A 20,917-nucleotide genomic window follows, 5' to 3' on the forward strand; every position below is an offset into this window, starting at 1 on the left:
TATAAATAAAAAGTTACGAAAGTAGGATAATATAATAGTGCTTATATAGAAGTGAGTGGAGAACAAGTAAACGTAATTATATATATGATAATATGGGATTTTCAGTTGTTTTTCTGGCATTTTCTCTCTTCCTCCAATGGTGACCGTCTACGTCATCACAAAAATGTCGAACTGTTTTTGGGTCAAACAGGAACCAAAAACCCGCTGAAAAACAACAACACGTTCGCAAAGATTCTTAGGAAGTATTATAAAATTTGATTGCACACGTATACAAATGAAAATTTATGAAATGTGTAAGAAGTGCTAAAAATAAAAAATAAAAATGAGGATGAACTAATAGATATTGATCTTTATTATATCTTCTAGAATAATAAACCAACAAGAAGCCCGGAATCCAAATAACAGTACAGTAAAAGGTACCAAAAAACCAAGTCACAACATAAGCATACAATTAAGAGTATAACCTTTATACATCGTTAATACAATTTTTTCGAAAACTTTACAAAATAATCCAGAAAAAGGGAAAAGATGCCCAACCAATGTACCAGCCTAATATATATATATATATATATATATATATATATATTGCAAGTCAACAAAAAATAAATTAAAAAATATATATTTTAAAGGAAAAATTACATATAAATGGAGTCAAAGTTTCATATTTATTTAGAGACTGAGTCAAAATTCTATATTTCTCTAAAATGGATTGCTGAGGTGGCACATGGTTTTTTACTGTTTAGAAAATTATGGTGCCTAAAATGCCCTTCCTTAACAAAAAAGTAGTACCTTCAGTGCAAAAAAGTAGTACCTTCAGTTCAAAAAAGTAGTACCTTCAGTTCAAAAAAGTAGTACCTTCACGGGTGTTTAAAAAACATGGTACCTGGACGCTAAAAAATAGTACCTTCAGTTCAAAAAAGTAGTACCTTCGCGGAAGGGTATTTTAGGCACCACAATTTCTAAACAGTAAAAAACCATGTGCCACCTCAGCAATCCATTTTAGAGAAATATGAAATTTTAACTCAGCCTCTAAGTAAATATGGAACTTTGACTCCATTTATATGTAATTTTTCCTATTCTAAAAGAGTATAACCAATGGTGAGTGATGCACAATTACTATATATGCCATGATCCAACATGTTCTATTTTTGGATTATAGAGCATGCAACTGGCACACAGAGTAAAGCGTACTTTATTAAAATGGGGTCAATGATAACCTGGTGGCCTATCAGATTTTGTTGGGCTTAAGGTTGAGCATTCATGGTCATCATAGAAAACAAAATAACATAAAATTGCTAATTAAATAGAAAAAAAAAATAACATAAGAAATTCATATTAACTAATTAAACATGCTAAAATTGCTCTCTCATTTCAAACATTCATGACTCGATTCATGCATGAACGTTGAACTGAAATTCAGAAATTAAACTGACATTACAAACTCTGCACTTATCATAGGCAAAAGTGGATTCTTGGTTTAGGCAAGTTCATAATTAGACTTGAACCCGAAGAACGATAAACAACTAATACACAATATATACACAAAAATTGCGAACATATGTGAAAATGCAAGATCAATTCAGTCGTTTTGTACAAAAAATAATATATCAATTTCTATATCCGACTTACATAACAATAGATGCTTATATATCCTCGTTATTTACAAATAAAAATAATAAATAACACAATTTCATAATCCGAGAAAGACAAATCAAACTACAATTTATCGTTTTGAATTTCATAATCCTTGAGAGTTTAAAGAAAGATCAAGATAACAGGTTAAGGCAAATTATACATTTTTTTTTTTTTTTTTGAGAATTGGCAAATTATAAAATATGGTTACTTCAATGTTATGTTCTTGATTTTAAAATTAAAGAATCTTTAGATAAAAGTTTGTATTAAATTTTCTCTAATTCTAAATTCAAAGTGTCAACACCGAAACATCGCCTCGAGGAGGCCAATGTAAGCATATTTTTCTAACTAAAATAGGATTCCATGAAAAATTTCGAAACTGAACCATTATAGCAGAACCGGTCCAATTACAATTCACCTGACGGTGGCATTGTAAACATTATTACATATCCAGTGAGAACTGCGACTGGCAACATTTTAAGTACAAATTAGACACCATATATGTAAGCTACATAATATATTATTCAATCACAAGATATTCACCAATTTGACTAGAGCATAAAAATTCATGTTACAAATGACAGAAATACCCTTCTACTACTTCAAACAGCTGCCGGTTCATGCGTCAAGCCTGGCCGTAAAGAATCATCCTAAATCAGGAGAGAGAATGAAGATAATCATAAATGTAAATAAAACCAAAGCATGGATCTTTCAAACAATGTTCAGGCAAGTGGGTCTTTGAAAGCAATAAAGAAAGTGAACAATGAGAGAGGAAATTGTATACACTGACCTTAGTACATACATAAATGTAATGAACATCAGGGTTCTTTCCAAGAACTGTTTCCACGGAGCTCCCATCATCATCCAATGAAAGAGGAGAAGTTAGGTCCCATTTATGATGTTCGGAGCTTCCTTCTGATACAAGTTTCTCTGCATGGTCAGTCAGCCAAATTCAGAAAAAAAAAAAACTTCTACCACACAAAGGCATATAGCTGGATGGATTGGATTCGGCTCCTCTTTGTTACTGAATCCATCCACTGCTTCCACCGGTGAATTGAGCAGCCAAGATTTTGCAACATCATCGAATGAAATAATCTCCCAAGACCAATCCAAATGCTGCATTTTATATTTATAGCACCAACGGGGAAAATGTGATGCAGTCTATGCTGTCAACACTAGACCCATTTTTTGAGCAACAAATCAATGTTTAATAATACCCACGAATAGAAATTTATTAGAAAGACTCATCTTCACAACTGGTAGTTCTTTCGTTTGCAATGACTTGGGATTTGATTAACCCATTTCATTGACCCCTCCACTACCACTCACCCACACCACCATCACAGCCATTGGCTACCCTTTTCACCTCATGAATCTTGTCTACTTGGAGATGCCAATCTCCTTCTCTGTTTCTTTCTACTAAGGACCTATCTCAGTTATGGGATTGTGATTTGATCAAAGTGAGATAATGTGGGCGAGATAGCAGGGGGCTTGGTAGACGGTGGAGGAATTCTACATAGCCAGAAATCTGATCCATGGTCCAACCACCACCATCCCCACAGACACGATATTCAGAGAAAAAGAGGGAGAGAGACGAATGGCCTGACAGAACCCTAAAACTTTGAAAGTAAACAACATCCTGTTAATATTAGAAATATATTACGTTATAACAATATGAAACAACAGCTTTGGGAAGGTTTTGGGTATTTTCCGTACTAGATGACATAGCAACATCTTGGCTGCTGGGTTCACCAGAAAAAGATGCTGATGGATTCAATACCGAAGAGGAGTCGAATCCTTAGCTAGACACCAATGACATGGTAGCAATCCACCGGGTTATATAAAATGCTTGAATGCCAGAGAGACCAGGGGCGTAAGGCCAATTTTCTCTAAGACCATCCTAAGAAATATGGACCTTATGCAACTTTGTTGAGCACAAAAATAGTTAAATCAAAAGTTAATCGGAAATCATGCATGAATTTAAGATTGTACCCATCTTTTGGGTGAGGTTGCATGTGTTTGGACACGCGTGTGGGAATAGGTGTTTGAGAAAGAGAAAAAGCAGATGTGAGAATTGTATGTGTAAATGTGACTTATCAAAAAAGAAAAAGAAAAAGTGTATATATGTGTATTTGTGCAACGACTAGGAGGTCATGATCTGAGAGACTTTACTTCTAGAAATAAGATGATTAGACCACATCGGCATTTTAACTAACCTATCACATGTAGCTTTATTGTCCATGACCACGCATCTCGCAACAAGCGTTCACGATAATTTGGTGCTCCATATGTAATCTGCAAAATGTGTGAAACTTATTTTTTTGATAAGTAACATGCAGACAGCTATGCTGTGATAATTTAAGTAAATTCTCAAAAATTGAAGGGGAAAAAGGAAAAGGTAAACGACAAAAACAATAAGCTTTTTGGAATGGTATAAAGAACAAGGTACTATACCAGTATATAAACTCCTTTGTCCTTGAGGACCCTATAGTTTGTCATCAACTGCTTCAATATATCAACAGATCAAGAAAGAAAAAGTAACGATATGAAAGAGTAGTGTTATACTTTGGAAGTTGTTTTAATATACCTTGCAACCTCCTCGAGCATCTTACCAGCATTTTGCCGTGAATTATGGCCACACTGAAAACAAATACTTTCTGTAAGAAATCAGCTCTATGTAAGGATAGAGTATATTATTAAACGACACACTCACCAACAGAGAATCTAGGGTTCCTGTAAGCAGCATATAAAACAATATCAGCAATAGATTTAAAACTATTTAAATAAAATGCAACTCATGGCATGCAATGTTAATGGGAGCAATGCCATTAAGTTTACCTTTGTCAAAAACGGCATCGAAGGAATCTGTTTGAAAGGTACTCATATCTGTGACATCCATTTTGATATCTGCTCATTATTAAGGAAAATGCAACCGTGGCATGCAACTCCTTATTGGGGAACTTTATAATTTAAAGAGTTGTAAAACATTCACCCTCTTTAATATCTCTGCCAATATTCACAGGCATCTAAGGTCCTTCTGATTATTTAGATCAACAGGTATGGATCCTGGCGTCCTTAGTCCTTCATGTAGCATACACTGCATTTTCTATGATGATATTTTTTCTTCCAAATTAGTAGTTGACTTTTGATTTCCATTCAATTATCAGGCCAACCAGCTTGAGGCCAAACACAAAGAGACTGCATTATCTTGAGATGAAAATCTATGCATATGTGTGCACATGACTGAAGTCAGACCCTAGAATATCCACATCAAGTCTGACCTATCGCAATCTAGCAACACCTACAGTACTGATCAATGAGGAAAAAAAATTCTAATACTTGCTGAACTAAATTTTGAGAACCAGATATTTCCACAATATGTCAAATTATGATAGGATACATTTCAGTTGTGGACGATTACTACATTTCTTTTGCATAGCATCAATCACCACACTGGATATATCAATGTTGACAACATCCTCGTAACCATCGTCAACCATGCCTTCGCTAAATGCTGGGAACCAAAATGGCATAATAAGTGGTCTCATGAAGATGTAAATGTATGAAATTGCTACTGCCAATAATGCATCCGAACATGCATTATCTATTAAAGGATGAAAAAGAAAAGGGACTTTGACAAGGAAATTGTGCCTTCCATAAAAAGCCTTCTCCTGGACATTCAAATGATTATCTCTCACTTTATGACATAACCACATAAAGCCCAATATAACACACACACACAACAAAAGGAGGAAAAAAAAAACCTTGAAACATTTATGAAAAAGCATGCTTCCATAATATTTTCGTTAGTAATCCCTAGAGCAAATCTCAATGTCATTGCTTTTGCAAGTAATAAGCACACATAAAATCTGAACTTTCTGTCTCTTCTTGTCAAGTTGACCAATCTAACCTCTTAGATTTTTTGAGCAACAGGAAAATCCTTGTCTTAATGGAGTCAAGACTAGAACTTTCAATGTCAAGACCTAGACTACTAATGTAAATGAAGACAAGTACACCCATTCGAACTTTATTACAACTTCTAGACAGTTGGTAAATACTGTATGTATATTTATTAATTAATAGATGTTAACAATAGACATATCATCAACAGGGTAATTCCCTTTTATACCATCAAGATAATAGGGTACTAATTAAACCACAGCCAAGCCCACCCACAACAACCCCCTCCCAAATTTGTATATTTTTGAAAATAGAAAAAGGTCAATCGCAATTTCACTTATTGAAAATATTGCTCCCAATTGTAACATTTCAGTCTATTTACAGTGAGTGATTGTAGTGGAATGAATTGCTAAATGGATTAGAATAATTGAATGCAAATGTTTGCAAAACCTAATTCAAAGCTGATACAGAGACTACCAATTGTTCTTCCAAGTACACTACAAATCCAGATCAAACAATAAAAAAGAATAAATGCCCAATAATTACAAACACTAAAAACTCAATTATTTATGAATCATAATAAACAATCAAAAACCCAACCCAAGCAACATTTTCTTAAGCCAAACAAAACAATTCACACACCAGATCTTTAGATAGAGATCGCATATTCCAATATATATATATATATATATATATATATAATTGGCTGTGTTACCAGAATTTCCGCAGCCGACGACGAGGACACGGTGGTGACGAGGGATGTAGAGGTGGAGGAGAGGAGCCAAAGATGGGTACTTTTGGTACCAATCGAAAGGCCCTTGCTCTTGTGCGTAACGGTTGTCCCAGTATGAGGGCTCTCCATATGCCTGCGTCTCCGACCCCAGCGTCATCTGTCTTTCTCTCTCCTCTCTTTCTCTCTCTATAAAATTTTTCCCCTCTGTGATCTGAAGAAGTCTCTCTCAGAAGTGATGGTTCAGGTCAGTGTCTCATGGAGTTGGACAAGATGATGTTACAAGGGTATTACTGTCATTTCATCGATAAATTAATGTCATATCATTTTTTGTTATTACGGATGTCGCTCTCACATGTTGCCACGTGTACATGCACTAAATAAAGTGAGAGGCTTTTGTTCGTGAGAGATCAACCCACTACTCATAATTTGGTGTTGAATATTTCGAAAAAATTATCAGTAAAAGTCTTGTTTTTCTTTATGAATTTTCAATTAATTCCACTTTTAACAGTTGTAAATCACTATATCTTTAATTTATACCCTTAACAGATTATAAATACATTTTTGCAATTATTACTTTATTGAAAAATTGATATGTAGTTCTTTTTTTCTTTTTTACTATATTCCTTTAAATTTTGGTCAATTAATGAATAGTTCAATGTGAATTTAATTATAATTAATTAAATTTAAATTCAATGAATTTGTTAATATACAAAAGACTAAAATTTCTATTACAAAAATGTCAATAAAATACTATTTTTTGTATTTAGACTTTGTATCTAAATTGGTAAGGGTATACATGAAAATTTGAGTGGTTTAGAACTTAAATTTTAAAAGTAAGACTATTGGTGTTATTGAAAATTAAGATAACTTATTTATCTTTGAAAATAAAAGGTAGAACTTAATGGTAAACTTCCTAAATATTTTTGGAGATGAACCATGAAAAAAGTCGGCTAATTCTTTTTAGAGTCACCACTCTTTCACTTTACTTTTGTTTATTTGCATTAATTATTATTTTTGTTTAAAATAAAATAACATACTAGTGACTCTTAGAAAATACATTCATTTTCCTCTATTTGCACTTCACTTGCTTTTTCTTTTAAAAATAAAATAAAATAAAATAAAATAGTTACTCTCCAAAATAAGCACACAATTTAAAAAAAAAAATAAAAAAATAAAATAAAAGATACTAATAGGGTGTAGCTTTGAGGGATAATTCCCTCTTTACTACAAAATTCAGTTATGCCATGTTCTCCAATTCCAATTCCAATTCCAATTGCATACAACCAACTACATGCAACCCAAAATATAACAATATTGTATTTGAAATGATAAATATTTATACGAAAACAAAAAGAAAAAAAAAATCAAGGAAAGAATGATAAATGAACATATTTCAGGAGCATATTTCTTCATCTTCATCGTCATTCTTTTCTTAATCCCGTGTTTCTTCTTCGGTTTAAAACAAAGAGACTGGTAAAAGGAATATAAGGGAGAAGAATGGATTTTTTTCCCAACTCAAAGTGGTATTTTCTTGGTGACAGGGCTAAGGATAGTTTGATCTTCTAAAAAGTGATGCACCAAAAATTAAAAAAAAAATTCCTTCAACAGGTGTTCTTACAAGTTTTTTTATTTTTATTTTGTATTTAATGACAATAATGTTAAGGGTTAGCGGTGAGGAGAGCAAAGGGTAAAAGGCTTGAACAGACAACCTAATCACTCGGACAACACAGCAAGTGTATTCTTACAAGTTGAACACATAAAAAAAAAATCTTGATCGATGTCCAGGGTTTTCATTTTAAGACGCGCATAGAGGTACACTTCTACTTATACACGCTTAGAATTTGTGCATGACAAACCTAATAATCCTTAAACAGCCACTACCACAAAAGGTTTTGACAGAGGTAAGAGCTTAAAAGAATATATGTTATGCAATTATGCATATGAGAGTATTAGAAACCATTTCATTTCAACTTGAATAATTCTAGGCATCACTTAGGTTCATGAATTTAGCTTTTGGATACTAAGAACGTCAAGTGATCCTTAATTCCATTAGTATCATCTGCAGTTGATTTCTTGAGCAAACACAGATAACTTGTTGCAATTTGCTATTCTATTGGTGCTGCTTGGGGGTTACACACACACACACACACACACATATGGTCATCCTGAGGCTGCAATGTCTGGTTCAATAGCTTGCCGCGGCTGGGAATGATCGAGTTTGGTAGCAGTAGGCACAACAGAGCATCTACAAAGTGGGCAAGTGGTGTTGGAGTGAAGCCAGTGGTGAATGCAATCGACGTGGAAGAGGTGTTTGCATGATGGCACTTGGTGCAGCTCCTGTTTGATCTCAAATTCTCCCAGGCAAACACAACATCTGTCATATTTTCAAGAGTTCCATAGGGAGAATATTAGTATTACAAGAAAGCAAAACTTGGAAATTTTGATTATTTAGTGCAAGGCAAATTTGATTAGTGATGCAGGAGAGAAAGAGAGAAAGAAGAGAGAACAAGAGAAGAATAAGAGAAGAGGGAAGAAAGAGAGAGAGTGAAGAAGAGGAGAGAAGTGGGAGGAAAGGAGAAAGAACAGAATAGAGGGAAAAAGTTGGAGAGAAAAGTCTTATGTATAATCTGATTTATGAGGAATACTACAACTACAAAGTATATTGTTTGGTTCGGTTACTTCACTTCTTTCTCCTAAGAGAGAGGGAAAAGGTTGGAGAGAAAAGTCTATATATAATCTGATTTATGAGAAATATTTCAACTACAGAGTATATTGTTTGGTTCAATCCCTTCTCCTCCACTTCTATCTCTTCCTCTTTTATCTTCCTTCCCCCTAATTATCTTCTCTTCTTCACACTCTCTCTTTACTTCCCTCTTATCTCATTCTTCTCTTGTTCTCTATCTTCTTTCTCACTTTTCCTTCCTACATTAATTGGTAGCAGAGTTTTCTTCATCGATTGATCTTCCTACTCTTCAGTCTTCACTGAGGGACCATCTTACATGAACCTATCTAAAGTGCACAATTGCTCACATAATTTATGGGGCATCTCTTTTAAGATCCCATTTATCTTCTATGCTCCTTTCTTGTGGTTAGAATTTCCAAAAAATACACCTTTTAGAAAGTAGAGGATGCCGTTTGAGATTCTAACTAACAAGAAAAGAAAAGGGAAAAAGTTGTAGCCATGAAAATATAGTTTATGCAGGGCATATTTGCCTAAAAGAATAGATTACATTATCAACAACAGGTGCTTTAGGAATATGTTCTTATCTAATCTGAGGCACTTTCAAATTCCTGATTGTCCTAATCTGCCACCCTGCCCTCTTTGAATTAGTACATTTCAATCGAATTCGTTGTTAGTTGTAAATCATATAACATGCATAGATAATTGAGGAAAAACACCAATGCCACTGAAATACTATCATAATCATATTCCAAGTAATTCTATTAATATTTAGCATAGCTTGTAACCATTCTTTTTGTTGAAATATATAAATATTTCTATATAATTGTGGAGGATTTTACTTACTCAATTTGATCTATGCAGTATACTCATACTTAGATATACGTATATAAAGAGTCTAGAGGCCCTACTTTGGAAGGTCGAGTTCAAGTTTTCATAGGGGCAATGTGCGCGCTTGAGTTTCTTGCCATGAGAGTGAAAAAGATAAGTTGTAGAGGCATTCTCGCTCTCAAACTATTTTCAAAATTTCATGCTCTTACTTTAATTGAGAAATAGCTTTTGTGAGTGGTCAATCTCAATTGTCCATATCATTATGGACCCACCATTTCAACTATGTTGGAGTGCACATGTAGGAGGAATTGATTGATTGTACATCACATCACAATAATGAAAATTACCAAGAAAACAACATAACTCACAAGAGGAACTGAATTATTGGAGATTTAACTTGTGATCTAACAAAATCACTCATAACATAAATGAGTCAAGTTTGATCATGTTTCCCTATTTTTTGGAAATTTCCTTGATTTCTAAATGCAAGCTTTAACAACCACCCATTGCTCAACTCAAATGTAAATACTTACAGTGGATCCCTTGCCTTCAGATTTTCATCAAACAAGACTATAGCAAGCCTGTCTTTGAGTTCTCCTTTCAAACCAGTCTCAAAAGTCTGTATATAAAACAGAACACCACATTAAACAAATTGAAAATCAAGCAAATCCCATGTATGTGTGTGTGTGTGTGTGTTTATATTCTTCTTGTTCTGCCATTTCTTGATGTTGGGGGGAGAGAGAGAGAGAGAGAGAGAGAGATGACTTACTGAAGGAATACAAGGGGAGGCTTGATTCAAAGTGGTTGGAAGAATTGGTGGAGGTACTGAATAAGCCCTCCTCTTGAGGTAGAACAAATAAAACAACAAAAACAAAATAATGGAGAAGAGGATTGGGATTGAAAATATGAAAGCTTGGTAAAGCTTTAATTGGAGTGCTTGTGAATATAAGTGAGGAGGGCTTGGAGATTGAGGAAGAGTGCCCATCAAAAACACTGATTTTTAGGAGAATTCAGTGATACAGGAGAGGTCCAATGGCCTTGTTGAGTGTATTTATGGTGACTAAGCATCAATGGGTGCACACACACACACACACACAGAGGGAGAGGTTGAAGGATATTTGTAAGAATGAGAAGAGGAACTATGAACACTCACTAAAAATGTTACTTTTAATAAAAGAGCCAGCAATAGAAGCCTGCACAGAACTTTTGAGATCAACAATATATTCTCTATTCTTCCTTTTTATGTGATGCGACAAGACCACTAAGATATGGGGCCCAACACCAAGAACGATTTAGCTCCTCCATCCTCATCCCTAATCTTTGCTTGGGCCCAACATCATTATGCATTCCCACAATGTTAATGACTTCAAATTTTACTCATTACCCAAACAAAAAAAAAAAAAAAAGGGGACTTCGGGAATTATTGCCTGATTGATGAAAGAAAGTAAAAATGATTAGCTTTGGTAATGGTTAGTTGTTACAAAAGCTAACCATCAAATTGTGAGACTTTGCCTCTTGTCAAGTAATTGAACACCTCACACTAATGTTAATATTGAATTCGGTCCCCTGACCGATTCAATGCACTAAAAGGGTAGAGAGCATTTCACAACAGAGAAGGTCTATTATGTTTGGGTGATCCTTTCATCAGTTTTTTAAATTCGTTGTATTTGTATGGTTCAATGCATTGAAAGGGTAGAGATAATTTTACAGTAAGGAGGACCACTCTACTTGTGGGGTGATCTCCACTCTCCCATCCGTCTAATGCACGAGAGAGGATTCAAATTCTTTAATAGAGATCATGTGACAATAGGAAGGTCTATTCTGTTTGTGGGGGTTCCTTTCATTCGTTTCTTAAACTCAATGTACTCTATGGTTCAATGTATTGAAATGGTATAGATAATTTTACAGTAAGGAGGTCCAATTTGCTTGTGGGGTGATCTTCACCCTCCCATCTGTCTAGTGCATAGGAGAGGATCCAAATTCTTTAATATAGATCATTTCATATTAGGGAGATCTATTCTGTTTGTGGGGGTGATCTTTATCCTTCCATTCGTTTCTTAAACTCGATGTACTATAAGGTTCATTGCACTAAAAGTGTAGGGATAATTCTACACTAGGGAGGTTCACTCTGGTTGTGAAGTGATTTTTTCCCTCCTATTCGTCTAGTACACAGGAGATCGAGGATCCAAATTCGTTAATTTTATTGTAATTTGAAATTATTATAAACAAATAAGATGTTAATCTCCGAAATAAACAAAGGATTTAGGTTGAAAGAAACTTATGATTTATTTTCTACTTAAATCTAAAGAATTATGAGTTGGCAAGTCAATGACATGCATAACCACTTGTAAACTTTATCCTTTAATTTGTTTCTTAAACTCGATGTACTTTCTGGCTTAATGCATTGAAAGGGTAGAGATAAATTTACAATAGGGAGGTTCACTTTATTTGTGGGTGATTTTCACCCTCTCATCCGTTTAGTGCACAGGAGAGGATCCAAATTCTTTAATGAAGATCATTTCATAGTAGGGAAATCTATTATGTTTGTGGGGATGATCTTTATCCTTCCATTCGTTTCTTAAACTGGATATACTCTACAATTCAATGCACTGAAAGGGTCGAGACAATTTTACAGTAGGGAGGTCCACTCTGCTTGTGGGGTGGTTTCCACCCTTCCATCCATTTATTGCACGGGAGAGAATCCAAACTCGTTAATTTTATTATAATTTGAACTTATTATAAACAAATGAGATGTTAATCTCTGAAATAAACAGAGGATCTAGGTTGAAAGAAACTTATGATTTTCCACTTAAATCTAAAGAATTATAAGGTTGGCAAGTCAATGACATGCATAACCACTTGTAAACCTAATATCAACCTCAGCCAATTGACAGAATTCTACCTTTGATGGGTATCAGCACTTTGATCGGAATCGTGAGCATGTGAATAGCCACCAACTATTAGGCATGCATTGAGTCCTTCGTAACATTGATTAGGTTACAAGTTGATGTTTGATGGAGAAACCAACTTGACAGGCTTTATATATCTTGTTTTTGTGTCCAAATAGTGATGGATGGAGGGCGTGTCAAAGGGTTGGATGGAGGGCGCCTAGGAGACTTGTCAATGAATTAGATTCGCGAGCTAAACAAATTATATACTCCGTATGAATTATGATTCATAAAAAATAATATATGAATTAGCTAAACAAATTTTAATAATCATATAAAAAATAATATAATATATTATAATAGATATAATATTTACATATTATTAAAATGTTGTTTATCATATTTTTTTTCCTTTTTCTCCCGTCTCTCTATTTTGTTTCTCTTTACTTCTTCTTTTTCTTTAATAAAAAGTCAAATAGCTAGTTTTATACCTCTTTATAAAAAAATATATTTTATTTTTCCTTCTTTGATATTGAATTTCTATTAAAAGTCAAAAAGCTAATTAATCTCTTTTGATATTGATTTTGTTAAACAAATTTTTTTTTTTTTTTTTTTTTTTTTTTTTGAATTAAGCTATTGGATCAGATATTCAATTGATAACCAATCGAATATAAATTTAGTTCTAAATAACCTATCGAATTCTAGAATTGAATTGGATTGGATGGAATCAAACGTAATTCTTATTGATTTACGAACTTAAAATTAGCATTCATTTGTCTTAGCATTTTATTTTAAAAAATTAAAACAAAATTCTAAAACCATTCTTCAAACTCTAACAAATAACAATCTGAAGTGTTCTCAAACATCTATAAAATGTTGATTCAACATATATATAGATAAAAGAATGCATGTGAGTGCAACCTTCTATCAAAAAATATCAATTAATTTTTTATTGAAGAGATCTCACTATTGTTGGTGTATAATGTGAAAGATGCTCTCTCTCTCTCTCTCTATATATATAATATATTATATTTTGCTTCTTGTCCCATCTCACATATTTGTTTAATCAAACAAAGTGTTCCCACTTTTATTAAAAGTAATCCTACGAGATGGCAGCTGTGAATGGTGAAGGGATGATTATAATGCACAACCAAAAAAATCATTTGCCACTAACAAGAATCATTTTATAATAAATAAATTAAAGAAGTCTTGTGTGCATGATACATCAGATTTCAGGATAATTTTTATTTGGTGCAAATAATTATTTTGGGGTGTAAAATTTCCGTTTTTATCGATGGATCATAAATTCTTGTAATTTCTTACCAAAATACCGAGTCCGGTCAATGGTAAATTTTTATTTCCACTGAAAAATCTTAAAAATAAAAGCAATCGCATGCTGCAGGATAGTGGAAATTTGGAATGGGTTGGCTTGCGTCTCCCGAGGACCTGAAAGAGAGAGTGCATTCATGGCATTGAGACATCCAATTATGTTCTAAATAACATTTGAAATGGTTTCAAATTGAATTTGATTACACAAATCTACATTAAAATGTCCTCCAGTGGTCTTTGTATCCACTTCATCCAACTGATTAGAAGTTACGATCTATGGACACACCGACACCGGAATTCGTCAGAGATGGAAATTCCGACTAGAAACAGCAGCAGTAGCATATTCATCATCATGCATATCAGTAAATTTGATATTACTTCATATCCTTTCAACCTTTTCATTTGTTTCGAAGTTTTGTGGAAGAAAATTTCCATGCATAACTAACATGACACTTCCCACAAAACACAGAAAGTTTTAGTTCAATCAAATCACAATTAGGGTAACGAACAAAAAGAGAAACAAAAATTCTACCAGAGAATCCCAGTAGTAGTGAAGTTGAGAGCTTCTCCAGAAGAAGCCTATTCTTAGAGAATGAAGCGGTGGATTTTGCAAACATTGAAGCTATCTCTTCTTTTTTCCACCCTTCCCAGATTTGGAAGGTCCAGCGCCTGAGGTAGATGCAGCAGGCTCCTGTTTCTTGGTTCTTCCTGGTTGTCTAGGTACTAACTCTGCAACACGAACCATCAGTTGTTTTCCTGCATAAATGCTTGCATTAGTAACGATGTAATGTGGAAGTTTTCCTGCAAATAATCACTACACAAGCAAACGTAATCTTCGACAAAGAAGGAATAGAATGCAAGTTTGAAAAGAAGACGTTTTATTTTTTTCATAATAAGCAAGCATATTTGGCTTGTGATTGATTGTCTGTGGAAGTCCTATGGTGACACTTGGTACCGACACTCACTTTCCTGTTGGAGGAATGCATACTAAAGGCACATCGTCCTACCTTAGAAACAAAATAGTTGCCCATGCACTAAATTGCATATCTGGACATCAGCACAAACAAAACACATAGCCTGTGATGATTAATTATTTCCTTCTTTTTTCCCTCGTTTCTGCTTTTATTTATTCATTTGTCTGTGCACATTGGCTGGGGTTCATTTTAAGATATACAGGAGCGAAGTAACATATGCTTTTGAAGAGAAGTGCCCAAAATCTGCATTAGCATTCCAAACCTAGGGGTGCTTAACTGCTGACTAATCATTTTGGAAGGGGGGGGGGGGGGGGGGGGGGGGGGGTTGGGGGGTTGGTGGGGGTTGGGTTTTAAAACAACATATTTTCATTAAATTATAAGGGATATTACCAGGTTCTTGTCAGGCTACAGCAGAATCCTGGGGAGGGAGGACTCAAGAGGAGCCTAACCTATGGTATTCACTCTTTGTGGCTGTTCTGAGTCTTGAACTCACGAGACTGGAACTGATGTTTAACTGCTGAACCAGGCAACATCCCTCATATTTTCAATTATAAAATGACCTTAAAAAAATTATAATATTGAATTCTTCTTGGTAGGCAGTAGGCACTAGGTCAATCATACTAAAGCTTTATCAAGTAGTTCAAACAAGATAGCTCATCCCATATCCCAGTTGTATCACATGGTATGGTGCAACAATAAAGCCACCGGTTAGTTCTAAATTATTCCACACAAAAAAAACAAAAAAATGGATATGATGCAGTGTCACCTATGCATAGGTCATCTGTGGGTATAATTAGTTCCTAATCTAATACATGCAGTTTTACAAGAAAAACAAAAGGAAGCAAAAAAATTTAAAGAAGAGTAAAAATATGCCATGAAAAAGAGGTTGATCTTGTGCTGCAAGAAACAAAAGACATTGGGAAAATAAAATGGAGAGAGGCAGTTAAAGAAAAGAAACAAAAATCCACACTCAAAAAGACCTAAGGTGGCACTTAGGCCTCAAGAAGATTCTCCTATGAATATTGCATCCATTTTTGCCAAGAAATCAGATGTTGCCTAACAAACCCTAAAAGACAACATTTTCAGATCTACCAGAAAAATCAGCTACCTTTTTTTCACGAGATTGGAGTATCTCTATGAAATGCCCTTTCATCTTTATCAAATTTTCAACACATGACTATTGCCTTCCACAACAACAAGGATCAGACTTTTAATTGGGCTTCTAAGATTTAAAAAAAGAGGAACGAACCTTTGTTCTGTTGGCAAGATAGACCCTAAAGGTTTCAAAAACAAAATAATAATAATAATAAATAAATAAATAAAATAAGAAGAAAATAATCTGTCTATTATGATAACCCCATCTCTGAATCTCTGATGCCTCCAAGAAAGATATTCCAATGAGGTACCAAGTCAACGGGAAGATGAAAAGGCATGGTTTTTCCAATTAAGAGATTTCAACACCAAGGGAAAACCTTTGTTTCCTTAAAATATATAAAATAAAATCGTTAAAAAGCCTCCTATCACTTTAATCCCAAATATTGGCCCTTGTGTAGAAGTTGGGGATCAACGAACTCCTCCTATTCAACCTCCCCTTGCCACCCCAAAGAAAAATTTAAAAATAAAGTTAGGTTTAGCAGAAAGCTTCCCCAGAAACTAGTGACGTTTGGAAAGATAAACATTTAATAATGATGAAATGGAAATTGCCTAGCCTAACCTAACTAGGAAAAAAATAAGTTGCCTAACCTAGGTGTGAAAGTCCTTGGAAATAAGGTACAGTGACTACAGTCCCATCCTCTTAATAGCTCAGCAATAATGGGATGATCGGTCAACATTTTTTATCTGGAGGTGATCACTTTTCCTTTTACAATTCACTGCCCTCTTAATGGTTTTAACCACCGCCTCTAAATCTGACTGAAACATAAAATGAGAAAAACGAAGGTCATAATATCATCCATAGCCTTTGTCAATGTAAAAGCTTCATAGCCATAACCAAATCCACCACCTGATTGAAATAAAAGAAAGATGTTCTAATAACATTTCCCAAATGATCTCTCATAACCATGCCCCAGCCTCTTTTGATTCACAATAAGATGCAGTGTCTGTATTAAAAGGTATTACCAGCTGCTAAAGCAAGCTCATTTGAATCAAATTTGGAATTTTCTCAATTCATTTGAAGATGTAATTCTTAAATTCCTTCAAATTGGGAAGAACAAGCCACTCACCTTTCTTCCTCGAAGGCACCGAGACGCAACACAAGTCTACATCAAACTGGTTTTTGCTTTCATCTGCCAATTTTTTTATAGCGATATGGGTTGACACAGAAGTGAATATTTGTGGTGAGGAGAGAGTGAGGTTCTGGCAAGTAGAGAAGAGGACGGTGTTTGAAGCGACTACGTCTTGTACAAGGTGATAGAACTTTCCTTGGTGGTATTGGGTGAGGGTTAGAGCTTTGAGTTTTGGGATGGTGAGTGGTTTGCTGAGGTTTGGGTCTAAGGTTGTGTCATCTAGTGAAGAAGAAAGAGGAAGGGTAGTTCTGTAATTTTACAAAGAACCTTAACACTAGTTAGACTTCCGTTTGTCAAAGGGGTCATGCTGCAACTTTTGAAAGCTTGAGGGTGTTTGTTGGTGACAAAAATAGTATTTTGCAACTTTTCGATAGCTTAGGGGGGGTTTAGCGCAATTTGGCCTAGATTAAACAATGCTGTAACACACTGCCTCGTGTGAATGGCACCAAGAGTGCTGGAAAGGGAAGCTCAAGAAAGACCTAATGTTTGATATTATTTTGCACAAACTGACTGTTGTTAAATTTGAACCGTGTCCTCAAGCTAGCCAGACCAACCTTCTACAATTGCACCAAGCAATGACTCCTAAATTTGCTATGCTAAGAATTACTAATTTGAACTATAAAATTCAAAATTAATATATTATGCACACTACTATTCTCTTGTTATACTTTTCGCGTCACAATTAAATTCTTGTTATATACTAAATGTATGCATAGAGCATCCATAGCCCACTTAACCTATGGCCAAGTGTGCAACGCCAAATTTTTATAAATAAGAAAGGTTTGGGATTCCAATATTGTCTATATATTGTTGTCCATGAGTGTCAGACATGACTTCTCCTACAATATGTTTTACATAAGGCATGTTTTGGAAGTATCGATCAAATCTCTGAAATATAAAATTTATGTTTTAAATTATTAAGAACATGCATATGGTGCAAATGCACCTAGGACTAGGAGCATCTAAGAAGCATTATGCCCAACACACATTCAGCATGGACATGTATTTGCAAAAAAAAAAAAAAAAAAAGAAAGAAAGAAAGAAAAGAGAATCACATCTCTCTATATTGCAATAATCTTATTAGGAAAAAAATGCATACACTAGTGAAAATTTTGGAACAATAGGCAAATGTTGACATCTAATTTAGGGGGAAAATGGAATATGAATATAGAAGAAAACAGGTAGTAATAGCAAAAATAGTAATAAGGATGATACTTACTGGAAGAAATATCTGGATTGTATAAACTCCCATCCTCCTTTTTTAGCAATACCCTCACTCTTCCTTTTTGCATGAAATCACGTGGATATGCCTTATCAACCTTCAACAGCAAAACATGTCACAGAACGAATAAAAAATCACAACTCCATTGAACTTGATAGCTAAACTAAGAATACAAAAACAAATAAGCAAGAAAAGATAGGGACCGTCTACAAATTATATATTCAACAAAGATAATTGCAAAATTATGACTGCAAACCTCAACAGCAGATGGGAGTTTAAGATGGCGGCAGCAGTCACCAATCTCATCACAAGTAGGATTCTCACAAGCTTTGCTTGTGGTTATTCGCCTTCCCTCTACTATAGTTTTCTTTGAATTTATGTAAATAGGATACAGTACAATCCACTTCTTGATATTAGGGATTTCTCCATCCATATCTCCTCTATCAGTATTACAACATTACAACTTTTCAGAGCAAGACAAACCTTTAGTATTGCATGTTTAAGGAACCTTAGAGAGAGAAAATATGATAATTACAGAAAACATGCAGATCCTAAAAATAATGAACACGTAAATGATTTCCCTAGAAACCTTATAAAATGGACCAAATAAAGAATGACCAGGAACAAAAAAGAAAGTCTTATTTATGAATTAAACGCTTAACAAGTCATGATTCTTAAATACTCCATAAGTGAAGAGAAAATAAATTAACACACAAAGAACTTCAACAAAAGGTAACTGGACAGATCTAATGGGGCAACCATGGACACCAACAAACTTAGAGTGCTAAAGCCTCCCAAATTCTATGAGCAATTTAGCATTTGAACTACTACTACCTCACTCACATGGATGCTGAGCTATTAGCCTACTAAAATATTTTGTAAAAAGTGTCTTGTATGATTTTGAAGAAAAAAAAAGAAAGTTAAGATATTGAGAGAAATTTAAGGCCTTTTGGGTTGTTTTCATGTCCATCCATAACAGCTAAATCAACAATTTCACTAAAAGACCATGGAAGCAACCAAATGGACGTGAATATACCACTTCCCATTGTCAGTTCTGGGATTTCTTTTCTTTTTATAAAAAAAGGTTAGCAATTGGCGAATCGTAACTTCCTAGTCCATTTGTTAACATGGTGAAATGTGAGTGGTTTCCTGAGCCTAATTTACATGGATGCTATGCATTGTCTTGGAATTAGAATTGGAGGAAATTTAGTTAAAAGTTTCAACTAATTTTTCTACGATTCCAATTCCAATTTCATGCAACCGAACACAGCAAGGATAAATTTGAATCATATTTACTTGGCTTATTCAATCAGTGGCAAGACCATAAGGAAACAACTAACAATCTATTTCTTTCCTAAATGTAATTAGACGAAATCGAAATCATGAGAACTTAAGACAAGTGATCCACAGTCACGTTGATGCCTTTTCTTATCAATTAAATAAATAGGATAGCATAAAAAAGTTTGAGAAACCCCTTCAAGCATTAAAGCAGAATGTTCAATTTAATGCACCTTTCATCTCATAATATTTATGGCCGTCAAAATGAAAATTTAAAAACTCTTGAATCACACAGCCTTTTTCCAGTAAATAACGAAATATGCCTTGTTGTGCAATGCCTATCAATATTTTGTCCAAAAACTTCATTTAATGCGTAAAATTCTTGACATCTCGATTTTAGTTTGATAAAAAATCATGGTGTGTATATAGTGGAGTCATACATGGAGTATTCACCGTACCAATCCAAAAATTCCAAAATGGATTAGGGTTTTAAAGTCGGCGTACACAGCGGAAACCATCACAGCAAAGACAAATATTCCGGTCCAGAAAAGAAATAGATCGAGAGAGAGAACGGTTACCTTCCTTGTTATCCCACACAAAGCTGCCTTGGTCGCCCACGGGCCACAGTGCAGACAGCCGAACACGACAAGATGATCTGCAATGTAACAGCGTCCGTTCTAGAGAGAAATGGCGGAGTTGGGCTGACGGAAAGAACTTTATACCCCCCTTCAAAGTTATAAGTGTACAGTGTCTTTAAAACATTATGCAGTGGTTTTTAGTAAATAGGAACTGAACCCGAATTGTTGGGAACTAAATCACACGGTTCGTCTAAATAACCCCGCTCTAAAGTCTTTGCCCGTGAATTTATGATTTGGGAATAAATTTACACAAAATTCGCGAATTCAATTTTTGTAATTGACGAATTAGTTTTACTAATTCGCGATTTTCATACGAATTTATTTTATATATGGAACACCTATATTATGCATTTATATTACTTACACTATTATTCAAATACATTAATTACTTATGGTGGTGTTGCTATACTACCATATATATATATATATATATTACATATATCATTAATGGAATAAATAATCATAAATATATTTGTATTTGGATTTAAATAAATAAAAATATATATATCATGACTTTACATAATTTT

The 20,917-nt window shown here is 34.3% G+C and overlaps 3 protein-coding genes across 6 annotated transcripts; all 3 read right to left on the reverse strand.

Annotated features, from left to right (window-relative positions):
- Window positions 1-1,991: 1,991 nt before the first annotated feature.
- LOC132274693 (uncharacterized) lies at window positions 1,992-6,881 on the reverse strand. Of its 3 annotated transcripts, none has more exons than XM_059776025.1 (9): window positions 6,248-6,881; window positions 5,033-5,146; window positions 4,471-4,539; window positions 4,346-4,365; window positions 4,220-4,272; window positions 4,087-4,117; window positions 3,849-3,927; window positions 2,423-2,562; window positions 1,992-2,263 (listed from the first exon to the last, which is right to left on the reverse strand). In XM_059776025.1, the coding sequence occupies exons 1-9, from the start codon at window positions 6,420-6,422 to the stop codon at window positions 2,258-2,260; spliced, it is 687 nt and encodes a 228-aa protein (XP_059632008.1). In that variant the 5' UTR covers window positions 6,423-6,881; the 3' UTR covers window positions 1,992-2,257. The 3 variants fall into 3 exon arrangements, with proteins under 3 accessions (XP_059632008.1, XP_059632006.1, XP_059632007.1); XM_059776023.1 differs by having other exon boundaries at window positions 1,992-2,282; window positions 6,248-6,869; XM_059776024.1 differs by lacking the exon at window positions 4,220-4,272 and having other exon boundaries at window positions 1,992-2,282; window positions 4,087-4,134; window positions 6,248-6,873.
- Window positions 6,882-7,861: 980 nt separating this feature from the next.
- Window positions 7,862-10,971, reverse strand: LOC132274694 (probable E3 ubiquitin-protein ligase RHA4A). The gene is made up of 3 exons (XM_059776026.1): window positions 10,546-10,971; window positions 10,310-10,395; window positions 7,862-8,639 (listed from the first exon to the last, which is right to left on the reverse strand). The coding sequence occupies exons 1-3, from the start codon at window positions 10,759-10,761 to the stop codon at window positions 8,426-8,428; spliced, it is 516 nt and encodes a 171-aa protein (XP_059632009.1). The 5' UTR covers window positions 10,762-10,971; the 3' UTR covers window positions 7,862-8,425.
- A 3,144-nt stretch (window positions 10,972-14,115) lies between these two features.
- On the reverse strand, window positions 14,116-20,509 carry LOC132274695 (signal recognition particle 19 kDa protein-like). Of its 2 annotated transcripts, none has more exons than XM_059776028.1 (4): window positions 20,331-20,509; window positions 18,731-18,937; window positions 18,472-18,571; window positions 14,116-14,749 (listed from the first exon to the last, which is right to left on the reverse strand). In XM_059776028.1, exons 2-4 carry the CDS (start codon window positions 18,905-18,907, stop codon window positions 14,616-14,618), a joined length of 411 nt encoding a protein of 136 aa, XP_059632011.1. In that variant the 5' UTR covers window positions 18,908-18,937; window positions 20,331-20,509; the 3' UTR covers window positions 14,116-14,615. The 2 variants fall into 2 exon arrangements, with proteins under 2 accessions (XP_059632011.1, XP_059632010.1); XM_059776027.1 differs by having other exon boundaries at window positions 14,117-14,749; window positions 18,731-18,914; window positions 20,331-20,508.
- Window positions 20,510-20,917: the final 408 nt, after the last annotated feature.

Source organism: Cornus florida, unplaced genomic scaffold (assembly GCF_030987335.1).
Source record: "Cornus florida cultivar Cherokee Brave unplaced genomic scaffold, ASM3098733v1 CherokeeBrave_3.0.0_Hap2_Chr09, whole genome shotgun sequence".
Taxonomy (NCBI): Eukaryota; Viridiplantae; Streptophyta; class Magnoliopsida; order Cornales; family Cornaceae; genus Cornus; species Cornus florida.